General features: G+C 39.8%; 1 protein-coding gene and 1 non-coding gene across 2 annotated transcripts in view; both read right to left on the bottom strand.

Moving 5' to 3' along the window:
- Positions 1-18545, bottom strand: part of Smp_164120 (dopey-related) — a gene marked incomplete at both ends in the record, with an annotated part of 25258 nt that extends 6713 nt beyond the window's left edge. The window contains 5 exons of the mRNA XM_018798533.1: positions 2642-3006; positions 3626-3767; positions 6653-6766; positions 9713-10021; positions 18414-18545. Coding sequence (XP_018653465.1) covers positions 2642-3006; positions 3626-3767; positions 6653-6766; positions 9713-10021; positions 18414-18545 — 1062 coding nt within the window. The remainder of the gene's footprint in view (positions 1-2641; positions 3007-3625; positions 3768-6652; positions 6767-9712; positions 10022-18413) is intronic.
- Smp_tRNA_02069_Gln_TTG.1.1 lies at positions 7654-7719 on the bottom strand. The gene has a single exon. It is a non-coding gene (tRNA).
- Positions 18546-19204: the final 659 nt, after the last annotated feature.

The following is a 19204-nucleotide window of genomic DNA, read 5'->3' as shown; positions in this document are numbered from 1 at the left end:
CAGGCACATTCATGCATCGGTCCAAGTTGCCATACCTCATTATCACAACAAGATGAACACCGGATTCATAGAAGTAATTAATTTAGTGATGGTAGTATATAAAGAAAGGTTGTATATAAGGATATAGTATAGGAAGGAAAAAAGTTATGAAATAATTTTAATCTCAAGGTTTAAGGGAAGATAAAGAATGTATACACCTACGCCATTGTGATCGATTCTGAGCCATGTCACACAGAGTCTCCAACCATTGGTTACGATAGTCACGCGGACACCAACCAGGTGGTCTGCATCTGCCAGCATGGCTCAGACTAGAAGTTAGTGACTTCAAGCACTGATGCCACGTTTTAGCTAGGCCCCCCCTAACTCTCTTCCAACCATCGCCAATACTAATCAGCATAGCGCGTCGTGGTAATCGGTGATCAGGCATACATAACACGTGGCACAAACATCTCAGTCGATGAAGATTCATGACCTCATCAACTGACTTACCATCATTCCCTAATACCCTGAGTTTAACCTCACTATTACTTACCCGGTGATCCCAGCAGATGCGAGCAATATTTCTAAGGCATCTGTGGTCAAATACTAGTAACTTACGAGTATCTTCTACTCTTAATGGCCACGTTTTGCAGCCGTAAAATAGAGCAGAGCGAACTGCTGCGCAGTATACTCGTTCCTTAAAATTAATATAATAAATGATTATTTATAAACAGCAATGATAGTAACATGAAACAACCATCTGCTACTTTGACGTGGTGGTCCGGCTTGCTTATCATGATGATTCAGTCGAGTAATATTGGCCAGAACACACGTTCCTTTAAGTCCTACCATACCAGGCAGGTTGGCAAGAGAACGTTAAAACTAAGCAAATTAACGCCCGACGGCGAAGTCTAATTGTTGACCTACAGGAGTGTGACAACAGTAATATTCGAACAGCAAGTTTTTTAGCTAAGACTCTAGAATTTTGTGTCCTCGGTGTATGCTATGTATCCGATGCGCGCGTACAAAACCCAAGTGCAGTCATTTATTTGACCTCATCACGGCAACATAAAGGACCGACACGAGTTATGACCCGAGTATTTGGAGACCCCACTGCTACTTTTTGTGGCATCACCGATGTAGGTATAGCAGGCAATGATAGCCCTCAGAGGGTCCACTTAGGGGAGTTGGAAAACCCTAACTCCAAACTAATGGTGCGTGTGGACTGCTGGTCATTCTGGGACATGTGTTGATACTCGAATTATACCTTATTTCGAGCACGTATTTATCTGCGACTTACTGGACGTAGAAAAGTTACAGAAAGAAGATTCCTCAGAGTCCAACCTATTCATGATCTTCTACAAGGAGAATCACTTTTTGACTTGAAATACACAGATGACATAGTTGTGTTTGGTGAAGATGCTAGCAAAATGTAGAGTCTCCTAACCACAATGCAAGAATGTTTGAGATGAGGTTCTCTCCCTCCAAATGTAAAGTGTTGCTTCAAGATTGGCTTGCGTCATCTCTTGAATTAATGATAGGAAGTGAATTAGTTGAACGCATCGATCGCCTCACTTATCTTAGAAGTTTCATCAGTCCTGATGATCTAGTATCTGACGAAATCTCTGCACGGACCCAGAAGGCTCGATTGTCCTTTGCCAGCTCGTGTCAGTTGTGGAGTAGAAGAGATATCCGTCTCTCAACAAAAGGACGGGTTTACTAAACAGAAGTTCACTTCGTTCTACTTTATGGGTGTGAAGCATGGTCATTTAGAATAGACGATATTCGTAGGTTACCACTATCCGACAAAGTGTCTTCGAAGCATCACTCATGTATTTCCGGACAACGGAGTAAGCGATGCCCTTGGTTAGTAATCGGGTAAAAGGTAAGGATGGTAAATCGATTGACGGGGTAGTAAATCTTCATCAACTGAAGTAATTGGAACATATATTACGTAAGTTTGCCGACCACCTAATTCGACGGACAATGTTGGTAATATGTTCGAAGCGATTACGAGTTCCCTAGTCTGAGAACGGAACAAAGACTCTGTGATCAAAGGCCAATAAGCTAGCTATTCTGACGCGTCTCAACCCCGTTAACTAGAGTGAGAAGTCCAAGTTCGAAGTGGGGAATATATATCCCGTGAGCAGCCAGAGGCACAAGCAATCACAACAGGTATAAATCAAATGTATGTATACAGTATAAAATTGCCCTTAGGAAGCGTTACAAAATAGCATACCAAAAGATACAACAAACCAATAGCGTTTAACAGAATATTATACGTAAGAGAATTGTTTTACCACTGTTGATAAACAAGATTAAAACTAATCGGACTATATTAGGATATAGACATCTTGAGCGAATGTCTCTATATTGCCTGTAATAACAAGTGTCTATTATAAATTTGTCAGTTCAACTGTGAATATCAGGAACGGAAAAATATAAATTCTTAAGAATAGAAATAATACTGAGTGAAAACTCAGCTGGCGAGTGAAGAGATAGGTATTGGGTTTGAGTGTCACTATGGACATCAACAACAGGATGAACATATAAGCACTTGACGAGTCTTTTTTTCCCTACCTCTTTCTCGTTCTCTCTCTCTCTGTATATATATATATATATATATATATATATATATATAAATCTTTTATAAATAACTTACCAAAACATCTTTATCACCCACTTTATCCATGACTATGTCTGCCCATGTCATTGATTGGCTAACACCTACTTGGTTATCTAAACTATCCATAACCATTCCTTCAACTGACTGACCACCTTTGAGCCAGACAAATAAACGACGATTTAAAGATGCATCACGGCGTAGTAAAATAGACAATGAAGCTGTGCATAACTTAGCAAAATCTTTCACTGTTAACGATTGGCTAGTAATAAACTGAAATGGATTACATTCTGTTGTCGGCGTTATTTTCGAATAAAAATGTATTGGTAATGCTAACAGAATAAAATCTAGAGCATCACGTTGTACCAGTAGAACACTGTCACCGAACAGACAACATAAACTCTCTACCTATAAAGAGATAAATTAGACAGGATATATATGTATACATATGCATTGAACAAATCATTCGTCTCACGATATTTTATATTTCCTATCTGGGATATTTTATCTATTAATAATTAAGTAGATGTTCTTTAATGATTTATTTATTTATTTATTTGAATAAATAAATACTAGTACAAGGGGGCACCAGATATATATGCGCCATACAATTGTGTGACGGCTATGATACAACCCGGGTGCCCAGACTGAAGCAGATGGTTTTCTTAGGGGGCCACACTCGGAACCTTCGACCTAAAGATCTGATCCATAAGGCAGTGGAGCATCGTACGGAGATGCAAACCCATGGTAGACGGTGACCAACGATTGATGCATACGCCATTTGGTCCCTCAGAGTACTGGAGCCCATGTGCACCATTGATTTGAAATCGGGGTTTCCCCATCCCCCCCAAGGTGGATTCACTCTATCCACCTACCCGGTCAAAGCGCCGGACATTCGCTTTTCGTCCTCTCAATTTCGTAAACAACACCCCCGCCACGAGAAGGCAGTGAGTAAGACTTAATTATGATAATCAAACAATCTACTTACATAAAAACAAGCTACTAATTCATATAACAAATAAATAAACCATTTTTTTAAACTTACAAGAATATTTTTATCTAAACCATAAATATAACTTTGATTATTTAATAATTTACGTTTATTTAAATGATTAAGAATAAATGAAATTCCATATTGTCGAATAGATGGACATCGAATGAGAAGCTTTAAAAAGAAAAGAAAAAACGAATTTCAAAAGGAGATGTACTTTCAAAAGTTTGACAACCATTATTAATATAAACAAAAGTCTGTTTATGTAAGAATGACTCGTTGATAAACTCTAGGAAGCCTCAAAAAGCCTAGAAAGAGCCGAAGACATTACATCCAATCATTGTTAGGGGAATATTCTAGAATGTCGACGTGTAGCTTCCCTATTGGATGGATTAGAATGACCCCTATGTGCCTATTAGTTGTCCGAAATGATGATTTACATTCAGCCAAAAAAAACTATAAATACATGAGATTTCTGTACTAGATTTTGACACTGTTTTGGGGAATAAAGTTCCTACTTACTAGTCTTCTGTCTTCTCTCTTGAGATGTAGCGGGGTTCGATCGTTCAAGTAGTCTAGTAGTACACGGCATAGTAAGAATCAAAGCTCTAGATATAACAATTTATTTTTGTGACAGATGGAGAATTTGAAAAAAATTTCAAGGTCACTAAGATAAAAATATTAATAGTTTGATCAACTGAGAACCTTGATGAACTTCTTTAGAATAGTCTTCACAAGTTAACAAAGCATTCAAAATACCTCGATTAATTCTTGTTTAATAGATAACTCCTAATTAACTCGCTCCAGTAAACCAACGAACCAAGTGTTGTATCCTAAATGGATGATTACCAGTTTTGTTACTAATTTTAACATGTTTCAAGAAGATTCCATAAAATCAAGTTTGTATATAAACCTTCAAATATCCTATATGAACCTTGAGATTAAAGCTAACTTTGACACTTTCCACATTTTATAGTGTCTATTTTCATGTGCTGACTGAATTCTCTCAACTGAACAACAACAAACTTGTAGTCGGTAAAACTCAGTTACAACCAGTGGTGAACGAAAAAGATATTGTTTTTTATTTAAGGTGTTTGCTGTATCAAAATTCTAATGAAAGTCAGTGACAACTAGAATATTATAATGACAGCCAATTGACAGCTTTCGAAAATCTAGTACACAGACAAAATACATGAATCTTGATCTGTCACAATGATATATTCAAAGTGACAATCTCTGCAGAAAAAGGCTTCCCAGTTATTCTGATATGCCGTGGAGTAGGGGTAGTCAATCCTCAATCATGAAATGCTCTAGTAAGACAGTGCATCTACAGCCTTTTTCCGAAGAATTATAGAAGTACATAGTACGGTAGTAGTAGTAGTAGTAGTACACGGTCCTGTATTTTATTTATTTACTTTTTCTATTTGCTCACTACCAAAAGTGAGTGCAGATAAATGGTCCTGCCCATTTTGTAGAAGTACTTTCCACTTGTAAGGTGCAAAACACATACCATACCTACGGACACTAATTGCCAACTGATTAAGTGTGGACTTCATGGCTTGAGTATCAACGCACAGTAAGACAATATCATCCGCATACTCATGGTCGAGAAGTCTTTTTCCAGACAACAGATCCACACCACTATTACCTACATCCATCAGAGCTGTTTCCAGAACATCATCGATGGCAAAGTTGAGGAGGAATGATGAGATTGGGCAACCCTGTCAAACCCCACTGCTTTAATGGAACAATGGAGAGAAGTTGTTGTATGCCCTCACTCTGCCTGAGGTGTTTGTATATAAAACCTTTACGATGTTAATACGCTTTTCAGGCACACCCTTCTTCAACAGACAGTCCTAGAAAACAGTACTGTCCAACGAGTTGAAGGCGGCACCAATGTCAAGAAACAGTACGATTGTTGGTCTGTAGTAAGTATGACAGTGTCCTAGCATTTGGTGGAGGGTGAAGATATGATCACATCCTGGACCAAGATGAGAATCAGACTGCTACTCGTGAGTCAACCCTTCCCAGATTTTGAACAATCTACGAGGTATGACGGAAGCTAACAGTTTGGAAGCACTCGAAAGTAAGCTTACTCTAAGGTAGTTGCTGAGTAGGTAACGCAAACTATTTTTAGAGATAGAGACGACTGTCAACGCATTCCAAAAAGTTGGAACACTCTCTAATTCTTGAAATTTTGCAAACAACTCAGTTCAATAACCAGAAAGTCGCCGCCGTCTTTAAAAAAGGTCGGAGGTAAGTCGTCTAGTCTTGGTGATTTGTAGCGCTTCAAAAGTTGGAGTTCCTTGTAGACTTCCACCTCGCCAGTCGACACTGACCAGGAAAGATTAAAAAAACGCCTGATTGTCACCGGAGCAGCAGACTAACTGAACTGTTTCTCAAAAAACTTTATCCGCAGCCCAAGATGTCAGTAGATTTTATTGATTGGTGTCCTATAATTTTTACATGTTGTTTCACTCACACCAAACTTCTTGCTGCCAGTCACTCGAATGAGTTGACAGAGCTTCTGACAGTTACCAGATACAGCTTCTGCTTCGAAATCGTTAGCACGTCCTCACTATTAAGATTCTCGGTCCCTACGCAAACTTCAGTTACTGTACGTAACAATCTACATCTATTATCGGACTCGCGGTTACCCAGAGAAGATGGACGGGCCCCAGAGAGTTTTAAGGGGACTCTAGAGAACCAGTGATTATAAGCGCGATGTTTTGCGAAGCCGAAAACGACCTTACTCGCCATTTTCATGGAGTCATGCTACTACAACTAATGTTCATGTATACTTTTTGGTGGGTTGATAGCTGACCTTGAACATAGCTCGCTTTGATACTTAATTGTAACAGAAGCAGCAACCGATTTGCTGACACTGATCCGCTTAGGAAGATGAATTTGTTGACCACTAAAATACCTTTCGTCCTCTCAATTTCGTAAGCAACAAACTCGCCGCGAGAAACCAATGAGTAGGACTTCATTTTAATTAGGATGAAATTTGAAATATGTAATGCAGTATGTCATCTCATACAAGCAAAAAGTCACATTACCTCCCACAAACACGTATAAAAGAATGCAGATCCCACAGAGGAACTGAACATTTCTAACATTCGATTTCCACGTTCAGAGAATTCTGCTCCTGGTTCCAAACCTGGTAGCAAGCCCTGGAAAAACAATATCAAATTTACGGCGGTTAGTAACATACTCATACGTTATGACACTAATATTCAAATAAAAAGTATGCTGAGAAGGTACACATTCCAAGACCAACTAGGTGAACAAACAATCGTAAAAGAAACAGAATGAGTGTCACATACTAACTTTTTGGGCATAAAAGTTTTGTAATTAATCATCGCTGTCTGTGAAATGATGTGTTGAAACTATCAAATTTAGAAGTACTATCACATCATAATTTTGTGAGATCTCATCACGTCAGTAGAATGTCATTCATTAAGCTGCTGTCAAAAACAGGTTAGTAACCACCACTTTCATTTACGTCTAAAATGCCACTAAATCACTAACCTCTATTGTCCGACTGAATTCTTTACGTTGTATATCAATTGATTTTACTTTCCTGTTAGTAGTTCTATTAAAAATTTCAGTCTACTATGTGACTCTTTATTTTTAAAAACATGATTACTCAACAAGTCTACACTGTGCAACATTACTGGTGTTGTCGATTATCTGATACACTTGAGTGTGTGACTCTACCTTTAAACCTGTGACTCACTACTCTATACTTAAAACCTCTCAAACCCTAACTTTCATTTCAATCAACCTAACTGACATGACAGGAATTTAAGCAAGTCATTTCAGTTAATTTAAATTAGTTGAATCATGACGTCGACCAAGCCCCACAAATGCGTTAAGATAGTAATTGAGGGAGAAATATCACAGCAAAATCTGGGCTACATAAAGTTAGTTTTAACCAAACAGTCTTTATTCAGTAAGGAAAGATGGATAGTGGCTAGCAGTGGAATCCAGTTTGACGCGCATTTCGTCCTATTCGGGACTCGTCAGCTGGATGTACCTGCATCTCAGAGCTGATGTTCACTCTGGGACTCGAACCCAGTACCTTTCGCTTCAAACGCCATCGCGTTATCCACTTAGCTACTAGTCTCTTATTGGCAGTGACCAGCTGCAGTCCTAAACATCAATGGGAAGATTCAAACAAGTAATACTAAGTGAATTTAGTCTTTATTTAGCTTCATAAATATGATGTATCGATCGAAGATTGAAGAAATAATAAAACCTGGAGCCATTTTACAGATTATTATTATATATATTCTTATGGCATAATCACTAAATAGCTGAATTACCATATTTCTATACTTCGTTTACTGTAAGATTTCGTTTAACGCACTGATTTTTATTATACAGCTTACTATATCTAATTTACTGCCAACCAATTGTTTACAGCTTAATCTATTCACAACCACTTTTGAATTGTTTGTGTACAATTGTAATTTTTTTAATTAATGGTGTGATGTGGCCCAGTATGTTTGTGTGCTTGAAATATAGAACAGAAGCTGGCTATTGATTTTTTTAGCACTCAAGGCAGAGTGTATGAGATTACGGAGAGAAGACCGATAGGAGTTCAGCTTGCATCGCCCCCAAATGCCCTGGTACGGCCGAGAGTGGGGAGAGTCTGCTCTCCCTCTCGAAATGCTCTCACATGGCCACGCGTATATAGCCTCTGACAGGGAAGTCTTACTCACTGCCTTCTCATGGCGGGGGTGTCGTTCACGAAAGTGAGAGGACGAAAAGCGAATGTCCGGCACTATAACCAGGTTGGTGGACACAGCGAGTCCACCTAGAAGAGTTGGAAAACCCTCATTCCAAACCAATGGTGCATATGGGTTCCAGTATCCTGAGGGAACAAATGGTGTATGAATCAATTGTTGGTCATCGGCTACCATGGGACTGCATCTCCTTACAATGCTCCACTGCCTTGTGGATCAGACCTTTAGGTCAAAGGCTCTGGGTGTGGCCCCCTAAGAAAACCACCTGCTTCAGTCTGGGCACCTGGGCAGTATCACAGCCCTCACACAAATCGAATGAGATTTGTGCGGCGCATATATATGTGGTGCTTCCTTGTACCAATATTTATGTGTTTAAATAATAATAGTAATAATGCATTGGATCGAGGTTATTGTGTAAATCAAATAGTAGACACGGGATAGAAAAAATTATAATCATAAATCTGATTGATGAATTAAGCACATGATATCGATTCACTTGTACGTACACAATACACAGTGATAAAAAATAGTACCAGTGTCATCTCACCGTAGGCAAGTAATCAGCGTATTAGTCCATATAACTGAAGGTGAAACTAAAACAATACATTTTAGCAAAGCAGTTAAGCTTATGGAAATTACTTAATGACTGACTTTATAAGAGTTTGCACAAAAAGAATTTAATAGCCAAACGATGTCCCATAACAGACGGTCGTGGTGACATATAATCGAAAATCTGTTTAAAACAAAGACCAGACAACCTTATTTCGACTTACTTCACAACTGTTTCTGGTTGTGTTGACTACTACATGATGTCAAGCAATGAAAGATGTAAGTGACGAATATAAAGATGAATACTAGATTATGTATTTAGATAAGGCCTTGAATAAAAAGCAGAATATATATTTGCACTATATAACATTACTGCCGGTCCCAAACCCGGGTAAAGGAGGAGGACTGGGCATGGGGTTAGCGACCCCATCCCGTAGAAAACAAACCCGCTAAAAAAACACTAACCAAAACACTGTATAACATGTGAAGCGTATATAAAACATCAGGACACACCAAACGTATGATAATGACTATTGGCAATATTTTATTTAGCTGTGCAAAATGATATTATTGCCGATGGATCGAAATGAATGAACATCTGATTGAGAATAAATGACTTAAACTTATGTATCATATCTACTCATATATAGTACATGAAAGCGGGTGGAAAACACACAGTTGTAGGACTATCAAGAATATAGCATCATTCAGAAGGCTTAAAATCAAACCAAGAAGTTCTATTGAAAAAAGCCGAAATAACAATGGAACCAATTCTATTGACTTTAATTGGAATGAGGAGAAAAGCACAAACCATTGTACCTTTAATAATCCTAAAAATGATGGATGAAGCAATTTTCCAAGAGGAAGCAAGTGTTCTTCATAAATATCAAACAGCGGTGATTTAACCGTCATAGCAGACGGTTCGAGTAGTGCAAACAAGCCTGGACCATAAACATACAAATCATAGGCGACACGTTCAGGTCCAATAGTGCGGAAAATTACATCGTAACATTCTAATGCTTTGCAATGAACACCAGCCGGTAGAGCAGGATGAAGACATTGTGCGAGACGTTTACCAATAACAAAGCTTCGAGGAACGTAACCACATTTTGTATTTGACTGAATGACCTATAATTGAATTTTAAAATAAAATCGAAGTACTTGAGTGTTGAGAGTAAACAGGGTGGGTAATAGTAATTAATAACAAAGCTGGTTAGTTTGTCACAATTTTTCATCCATGCACTACATACGTTTAAAATATGAAAATGATCTTAATACCCAGAGATTGAAGTACATCATCTGCATAGAAAAAACTTAGCGAAGCAAAGACTAATTAAGAGGAAATTCTCGATGTAAATATTTGTGAAAGAAAAATGAAGTTGGCAGCGTACGTTTACCGAAACATATGATAGTATTGAAAACATATCAATACATCAAATGTTATTTATTTATTTATTTATTTAAACACATATATATTGGTACAAAAGGGCACCAGGTACATATGCGCCACACAAAATAATGAAAGTAGGTAGATAAAGGATGAAAAGACAAGGCGGGCTGAAATGTACAACCAGAAGATTCTTTCAGTTAGGAAAGTTAGAACCATTCTTTATGTAGAAAGTAAAAGAAGGTTGCAGCAGGATCGCCACTGGCTTCTATTCTGAGCCATATCCGATAACGTCTCTAGCCACTGTGTTGCACTATCTCTCGGACCCCAACCAGGGAGTCGTGAAGGACCAACAAAAGCTAGCCCTTTGCAGCTCTCCTTCATGCCACGACACCATGTCATACACTGACCTCCTCTCCGCTTTTTCCAACCAGTCCCAGGGTCGGCAAATAATGCACGACGCGGAAGTCTCTGGGACGACATTCGTAAAACATGTCCAAGCCACCGAAGTCGGTGTTTCAAGATGGTGACACCAATTGAATTATCGTCTCTGCGCCCGAACACACGATGCCGAACCTCTGAATTACTAACATGGTGTTGCCACTGAATGTCAGCAATCCTTCGGAGACAACGATGATCGAACACAGAGAGACGTCTAACATCCTCAACTCGGAGAGGCCAGGTTTCACAAGCATAGAGCAAAACTGCTCTCACCGACGCGTTGTAGATCCGACCTTTTACAGCCAGACTAACATCACGAAGGCGCCAAAGATGGCCCAGATTGGCATAAGCCGCTCTGGCTTTCATTATACGTGCATCAATCTCATCACTCACGCCACCACCAGCACTTATATAGCTACCTAGATACACAAACTTCTCAACTACTTCGATCTCCTCACCATCCAGGGTGAGTACAGGATTAGAATCCTGCCAGTCTTGTAGGAGCCCTGATATCAAGAAACACTACGATTGTTAGCCTGCGATAAGTATGACGGTGTTCTAACATTTGGCGAAGGGTGAAGATGTGATCAATGCATCCTCGACCAGAACGAAAACCAGCCTGCTCCTCGCGAGTCAATCGTTCTCGGGTTTTAAACAACCTACGAAGAATGATAGAAGCCAATAGTTTGGACGCGATCGAAAGTAGACTTATCCCCCGGTAGTTATTGCAGGAACAACGTGAACCCTTTTTAAAGATAGGGACGACTATTGACTCATTCCAAGATGTTGGAACACTTTCTTGCTCCCAAACCTTTCCAAACAACGCAGTCAGTTCCTTAGCCAGAAAGTCACCACCATCTTTAAAAAGAGCCGGAGGTAAGTCATCTGGGCCAGGTGATTTATAACGTTTCAAGAGTTGGAGTTCCTTGCGGACTTCCGCCTCGTTTGGTGGATCAGTCGTCACCGGCCATGGGGAGCAGGACAAGCTGGTTGATGTTGCCGGAGCAGCAGGCCAGTTGAACTGCCCTTCGAAAAATTCCGCCCATCGTCCAAGACGTCGACAGATGTTAGTGATTGGCATCCCGTCATCCTCGTAGATTGTTTCACTCACACCAGACTTCTTGCTGCTAGTGGCTCGGATGAGTTGGAAGAGCTTCCGGCAGTTACCAGATGCAGCTGCTGCTTCCATCTCATTAGCACGCTCCGACCACCAGGCTTCTCGGTCCTTACGCAAGCTTTGCCCGATTTCAATACGTAACAGCCTTCGTTTGTGGTCAAACTCACGGTCACCCGGAGTAGACCGACGGGCTTCCATCAGTTGTAAGGAGCCAGAAGAAACCCAGTGCTTGTAAGCGGGACGTTTCGCGAAGCCGCAAGCGGCTTTACTCGCCATTTTCATGGCGTCGTGAAGATGCGACCAATGCTCGTCTATACTTTTCGGTGGGGTGGTAGCTAGCCTAGAGGCTAGCTCTGCTCGATACTTACTTGCAACAGAAGTTGCAGCCAGTTTACTAACATCGATCCGTTGGTGGTGGTCAATCCTTCGGCCACTGAAAAGTAAGGTGAGATTGGCGCAGACCAGGGCATGATCAGACTCCAGATAGGTACTCCAAAAGGAGCGGCAGTCTTGTACACAACCACGCCAGCGGTAGCTGATCGCGATGTGATCAATCTGAGTCCAGGCTTGGGATGCAGAGGGAGGACGCCAGGTGGCACACCGGCGATGACTGTGCCGGAAGTTAGTGCTGGCCAGAAACAGGTTGTGGTCTGTGCACAGTTGCAGCAAACGGTCCCCGTTATCTGTCCTGCGACCAACAAGTCCCCATCGGCCACCTAGACGACTCTCTTCTGTGCCTAGACGCCCGACCTGTGCATTCAAGTCTCCGGCTAGTACTACAATATCTGTCGAACGCGCTTTCTGGAGAAGAACTGTTAACTGATGGTAAAACTCATCCTTGATTGCATCCGGGCTGCAATCTGTCGGGGCATAGGCGGAGATGACGAAAAGACACCGTTTCTCACGCCGATTTCTTCTCACTTTGATGGAACTTTCTAATCTAACAGCACATAACCGACTGTTAATGGGGATCCAATCGATTAGTGCTGCCTCAGCTCTAGCGCTTAGTGCGACACCAACGCCAGCAAGACCAGACGAAGATGCCACAGGGTCCCCGGATAAGCGCACGTGGAACAAGCTCTTCGAGGCGACAGATGGAGAGCGGATTTGTAGTACTTCACTAGAGTCTTGAATACGGGTCTCGGATAGACAACAAACATCAACATTAAGACCTTCCAAAGACATAGCCAGCCCTATCTGTTGTCTGATATGCATTAGTGTGCGAACGTTGAAGGAAGCCAGCTTGAACGGCGTACGTGGTTTCAGAAAGACTGCTTCAGTATTCATTATCGGTGGAAGCATTCACTTTCAACCAGACAGTGACTGGAGATCGTTTAGATAGGACAGATTTTCCACCATGGGCGAGCTGCTGCATAAGTTGAAAAGTAAGGTTACACAAATTGGGGATAAAAGGGGGTGAGTTAGCGATATGGTAAATAATAATAATAATAATAATAATAATAAAGGTAATAATAATAATAATGTTAATTGTCTTGCTTTTAGTATGACCAGGGATATCGTCAATAGAGTTCATAATTTCATTCATTTGTGTGTGGGCTGTGATACTGCCCGGGTGCCCAAACCGAAGCAGGTGGTTTTCTTAGGGGACCACACCCCGAGCCTTTGACCTAAAGGTCTGATCCACAAGGCAGTGGAGCATCGTGAGGAGATGCAGTCCCATGGTTGCCGTTGACCAACAGCAGGTTCTTCCGCCATTCGTTCCATCAGGATACTGGAGCCCATGTGCACCATTGGTTTGGAATCAGGGTTTTCCAACTCCCCTAGGTGGACCCTCCGTGTCCACCAATCCGGTTATAGCGCCGGACATTCGCTTTTCGTCCTCTCACTTTCGTAAACAACACCCCCGCCACGAGAAGGCAGTGAGTAGGACTTCCCTGGCAGAGGTTATATATTCGCTGGCCATGTGAGAGCATTTCGAGAGGGAGAGTAGGCTCTCCCCACTCTCGGCCGTACCAGGGCATTTGGGGACACATCAAATGTTAGTTTCGACAACAATCAGAAAGAAAACAAAACAGAATGTTAAAAGCCAGAAAGAGATAGTTTAGACAGAGCACCATGCAAAGATCTCAATTGGTTTGTGAGACAGTGAACCTTCATTGGCTGTAGTTGGAACATGTATTAAGTATCACCAACTAGGCCCTACCTTGATTGGCTGGAGTATGAGTAGGTTAAGAGAAAACTCAAGCCACCCAAACCAAGATATAACATCAGTCCATGAAATTAATGGCCGTTGATTTGAACCAAGTTGGTACATGCAAATTACCTAGTTATGTGCCCATACGATAAGCATATTCAGTGGAGGCATTTATTGACATGCTTTAGAATTGGTCACAGCGGGACAGATCTATTAACTCTTTACCTTCTCCCAAGCCTTATTATCTCGTAATTTTACTCAGAAAACTCATCCTCACTTTTTGAAATAAACTCCCCAATATTTAATTTTCTCCATTATCAATGAAAACTCCGCCTGTAGGTTTACTGCCGGTCTCAAGACCGGGAAATAAAGGTTTGGGTCAACGAGAGGCTGCAATCGATCTTAGCGAAGTGCCCGAAAGACGACTTGACAATCCTTATAGGAGACCTAAACACCGAAGTCGGAATGTACAACACCAGATATGATGATATCATGGGACGACATGAACTGAGAGAAAGGAACGAGATTGGTGACAGATTTACAAATTTATGTGCATCCAACAAGTTGGTTACAGGCGACACAATATTCTCCCACAAACGCACACAAAAAGTTCATGGGTCTCATCGAATCACACTACACAGAATCAGACCAATCATATTTCCATCAGTAAGAAATTCAAAAGATCAATGGAAGACATGAGAACTAGGAGAAGAGCTGACATAGCTTCATAACACCACCTGGTAGTTGCCAAGATGAAACTGAAGCTAAAGAAGTACTGGATAACTAGGGAAGCAGAATTACAAAGGTTCAATACATTCTTCCTTTAACATACTGACAAGCTGAATGAATTCAAGATAGCTCTCAACAACGTGTTCCAAGCGTTACAAGATCTACTCAGAGGAGGAGAAATTACTATGGAGGACAACTGGAAAGGTATCAAAGAAGCAATAACTTCAACGTGTCAGGAGATTCCGGGCCACATGAAATATCATCATAAGGAATGGATCTCTATCGAAATCCTGGAAAATATTCAGGAAAAGAAGAACAGGATGACAACAATTAACAACATCGGAACGAGAACAGAGAAAGTCAAAGCAAGAGTTGAATACATAGAAGCAAACAAGCGAGGGAAGAAGCGTATTAGAGCCAACAAGTAAAAATATGTGGGAGAGCTAGCAACAAAGAATATGAAACAGCTATATAATATTTGAGGGGAGAGACGGAATACAATGGACAGCTCCCAATCAATTAGGAGATTTGGACTTCTCAGATGACCTGGTCCTTCTATCCCATACACACGAACAAATGCAGGTGAAGACGACGGTTCAAGCAGAAGCTTCTCCATCAGTAGGCCTCAACATGCACAAAGGTGAAAGCAAGATTCTCAAATACAACACGAACACCAACACATTCACATTTGTTGGGGAAGCTCTGGAAGAGGTGGAATCTTTCATGTACTTAAGAAGCATCATCGATCAACAAGAAGGATCTGATACAGAAGTAAAGGCGAGGATTGGCAAAGCAAGGACAGCATTTCTACAGTTGAACACATGGAACTCAAAACAACTGTCAACCAATATTACAGTCGTAATCTTCAATACAAACATCAAGACAGTTCTCCTGTATGGGAACTTCGACATTATGGTGTACCTGAGAAGAACGTCAACATCATCCGGAACCCATACGACGGACTACGCTGCAAAGTCGTGCAGTATTTTAGTATACATATCACATAGATGTTAAACAGTATATCACTGATTATAATTAATTATAAGTAATCAATTAATAGTTTTTGATCTCATTAATCTCACGATGGGTTCATTTTTACTTTTAATATTGACAGTATGCAGTGACAGTATTTGATCAGTTATCGAGTCCAGTCAATTTTAAACGTCAAGTGGAATCATTATTATCAAATAACAATAATAATAATAGTTATTTTAGTCAATATAATGAGATCCAGAGTAATGATGGTGTTGCTGATGGTCATGATAATCAAATTTCTGAGGAATTAATGATGATTGCTGAGGCAGTTGGTCAATTTCGACGATTTCTTGGTATATTCTGCATTCATGTCTTAAATTTTTCACCAGTTAAAGTAAGTTTGTTTGAAAACGTATTTTCATATGTTGAAATCCTTGTTGAGTAGTAATGACTTCCATTTCAAATACAAAAAATAAAAATTCAATTTTCTAACTCTGGTCATAACGTCAGTTTGAATGTTTAATCTCACATTATTTATGTTCAGTCAGTAACAACGTAGAACTTCGTACGTACGTACATCATTTGAAGTTGCCATACCACATTAGCACACAGATACAATTGTCGATTCAAATCCCATAGTGGTAGAAGTAGTAAGAGTGTAAACGGTAATCGGAAAGATTATGGTTTGAAGATGTTATTCAAGGAGTATAATCCAGTGAAATAAATTTGAAAAGAGAATAAAGAAAGGGATATGAAGAATTCAGAAGATTGAAATTTGGAAGAACACAAAGAGTGGATGCACCTTTACCATTGCAAACGATTTTGAGCCGTCATTTAAGGTCACTAACCATCGATTGCTATCATCTAACGGATCCCAACCAGGTAGTCTACACCTACCAACATGGCTCAGTCAACTTGTCAGTGACTTCATGGATTTGTGCCACGTTTTGGTCTGGCTGCCCCTAGCTTTTTTCTAACCTTCCAACACCATAAAACATCGCTCGTCGGGGCATTCGATTTGCCATCCTTACCTAGTACCGGTTTTCTAACAACTACATTACTTACTCGGTGGTCCCAGGATATACGAGCAATGCTTCAGGTTGTTTTTCTAAATCTCTCTCGTATTTATCACGTCATTGAGTTTTATTTCAACTATCTTTCAAATTAATAACTTAATAAAATAAGATTATTAATCTGGAAGATGGTTGAAACAAAACTCAATCACGTAACAAATGCGAGAAAGACAGAAAGAAAAAGATGAAAAGCTAAGATGCAGCGAAAGATGGTTTGTCAACAAAGCAAGGAAAGATTAATATCATCTCTTTCTGAACACTTAAGTCAAGTTTTTGACACCTGATAGCAACGGCTTCAGCAAACTTCAGACGACTAGAGTTTGGTTGTTTACTAATCACCTCGAAAGATTGCAAGGTATCGACCTGATATCTTTTATCATGTAGATGTTTAGTAATTGCACTGTTTACAATCTTTCTCTTGTTTTGAGGCTTTTACGAACATGTTCAAGAAATCTAAGATATGCCCTTCTTTCTGTTCGGCCAATGTAGCCGCTTTGGCAGATACACTTAAATTTATAAACACAGTTGTTGGTAACATGAAAGGGCTGCTTGTAAACATTTGATTGAGTTACTGAACATGTTGTTTTATACAGAATTAAGTTTGGCTGCCGGATAAGTTCTGGCTAGCGGTGTTTAATTGGTTGTTTGCAACCTCATCACCATTGAAGTTAAGATTTATAGATATTGGTTTTTTACTGACCTAATTACTTTCGTCTTGTTTTCCTTAGGTTTTCTATATTTGTCAATAAATTTCTGTGGGTAGCAGTTGTCTCTTAGGCATTTCTCAACGTTCAATTCTTCTTGGTTATTTATTCTCTGGAGAATTGGCCTACACTGAGTCACGAAACGTCAGAATATCTAATTTTTCTGCTCATTTCGATATTACAAATATTTTATTTATTTATAACGATCTACCCAACGCTCAATTTATTCGAAATTATCAAATCAAAACTTGGTAATGATACCTACAAATTCTTCTTCCAGTTTGTCGGTGGAACATATTCTTTCTAACCCATAAAATAGTGTCTTAATCAAAGCATTCTTGTAACTGACTGGACAAAAGCTATTGAAATTTAGGTAAAAGCCATTCCAAGTACTTTTCCGATAAACCGAACGTCGAACTATCCCGTCTTCCCTACGTTGTATGGCAACATCACGAAAGTGGAACATGTAATTCTGTTCGTGTCCCATAGTAAATTGTATGTTAGGATGAGCATTATTGAAGATTTTAGCAGCTGACGAGAACCAACGATTCTATTCTTCTAGAATCTTTGCTCTTGCTCATTGTCTACTTGTTGGACTGAACATATGAGCGCAATGCTTCTAAAGTACCTATAACTAAATACCGACGATCTACAGATGTTGTATTTGTAAATGCTATGTCTCACAACCACAGAATAGAGTAGAACAAACTGCTCATTAAATTCATCTAACAAACATGATAACATCCCGCCCACGCCATAGACGAGGCATATTATTATATAACAAACGGAAACCGTGTATAGATCTTGTCAGACACCAACCCACCAGAGTGAGGAGCTTCTAAACTTCATGGAGTTTTAAGAAAAAAATACACGGAAATTATGGCTTAACATGTCCCAACTCTTAATTCAGACTAAAAACCTTTAGCGAAAAATACTCACTTTAATCAGCCGTCCTAGAGCAGATATAAGGTCAGCCCATTCCGTAGAGTATTCAAAACTTTTGAGGGACTTATCAACTTGTGCAATAAAGCTTTTGTATTTTGCATCTTTTGGTAAATCCAAATCATCCATATGACCTTCACATTCATTAAACGCGGATAAATACAGTGTGTCTTCAGAAGTAAGGGTAGGAGGTAAATCAACCTATGTTAATTCTTGAAATTTTTAGTACCATGAATATCCAATCTAGCTTTGAATGTTATTTCTAGCCAAATTTTTACACCAACTAGGGAGTTCATTTACTTACAGCATACAAGATAAAAGACCTAGGACAGAGCCTCGGAGTGTTCCGATAGGTTATGATTTCCAGGAGGAATAATTTTATAAGTCATATCTAGTTGAGACTTCTAATGTACTGGAATAAAGCTATGGAGCTATTTAAAGGGACAGTGGTATTTTCCTCGCTGAGTAAATTTTTATTGTTTTGACCGTTTAATGCATATCAAGACTACTGTTTACCATTTTATTGAATTTATTTCAGCTGAGGTATGAGCTAAGAGTATCGTTTTAGTTTATAAAGTATTTTATTGTCGGTACTTCTGAGCACTTTGTTTCTATTGTATTTGTAAGCACTGTTGGTTCTAACAATTTTCAGTTTTCCACGTTTTTGTTTATAAATCACTTGCCTCTGGGTCCTATTAATTGATGGCTGGACAGCGCAAGAAAACTAATTGCCAACGCCCGGTCTGTCGTTACCCTGTTGAAAGCGGCATGCAGTGCGACAAGTGCAA

The sequence above is a fragment of the Schistosoma mansoni genome, chromosome 6 (assembly GCF_000237925.1).
Source record: "Schistosoma mansoni strain Puerto Rico chromosome 6, complete genome".
In the NCBI taxonomy this organism is placed as follows: Eukaryota; Metazoa; Platyhelminthes; class Trematoda; order Strigeidida; family Schistosomatidae; genus Schistosoma; species Schistosoma mansoni.
This window is presented reverse-complemented; position numbering and strand designations above follow the sequence as displayed.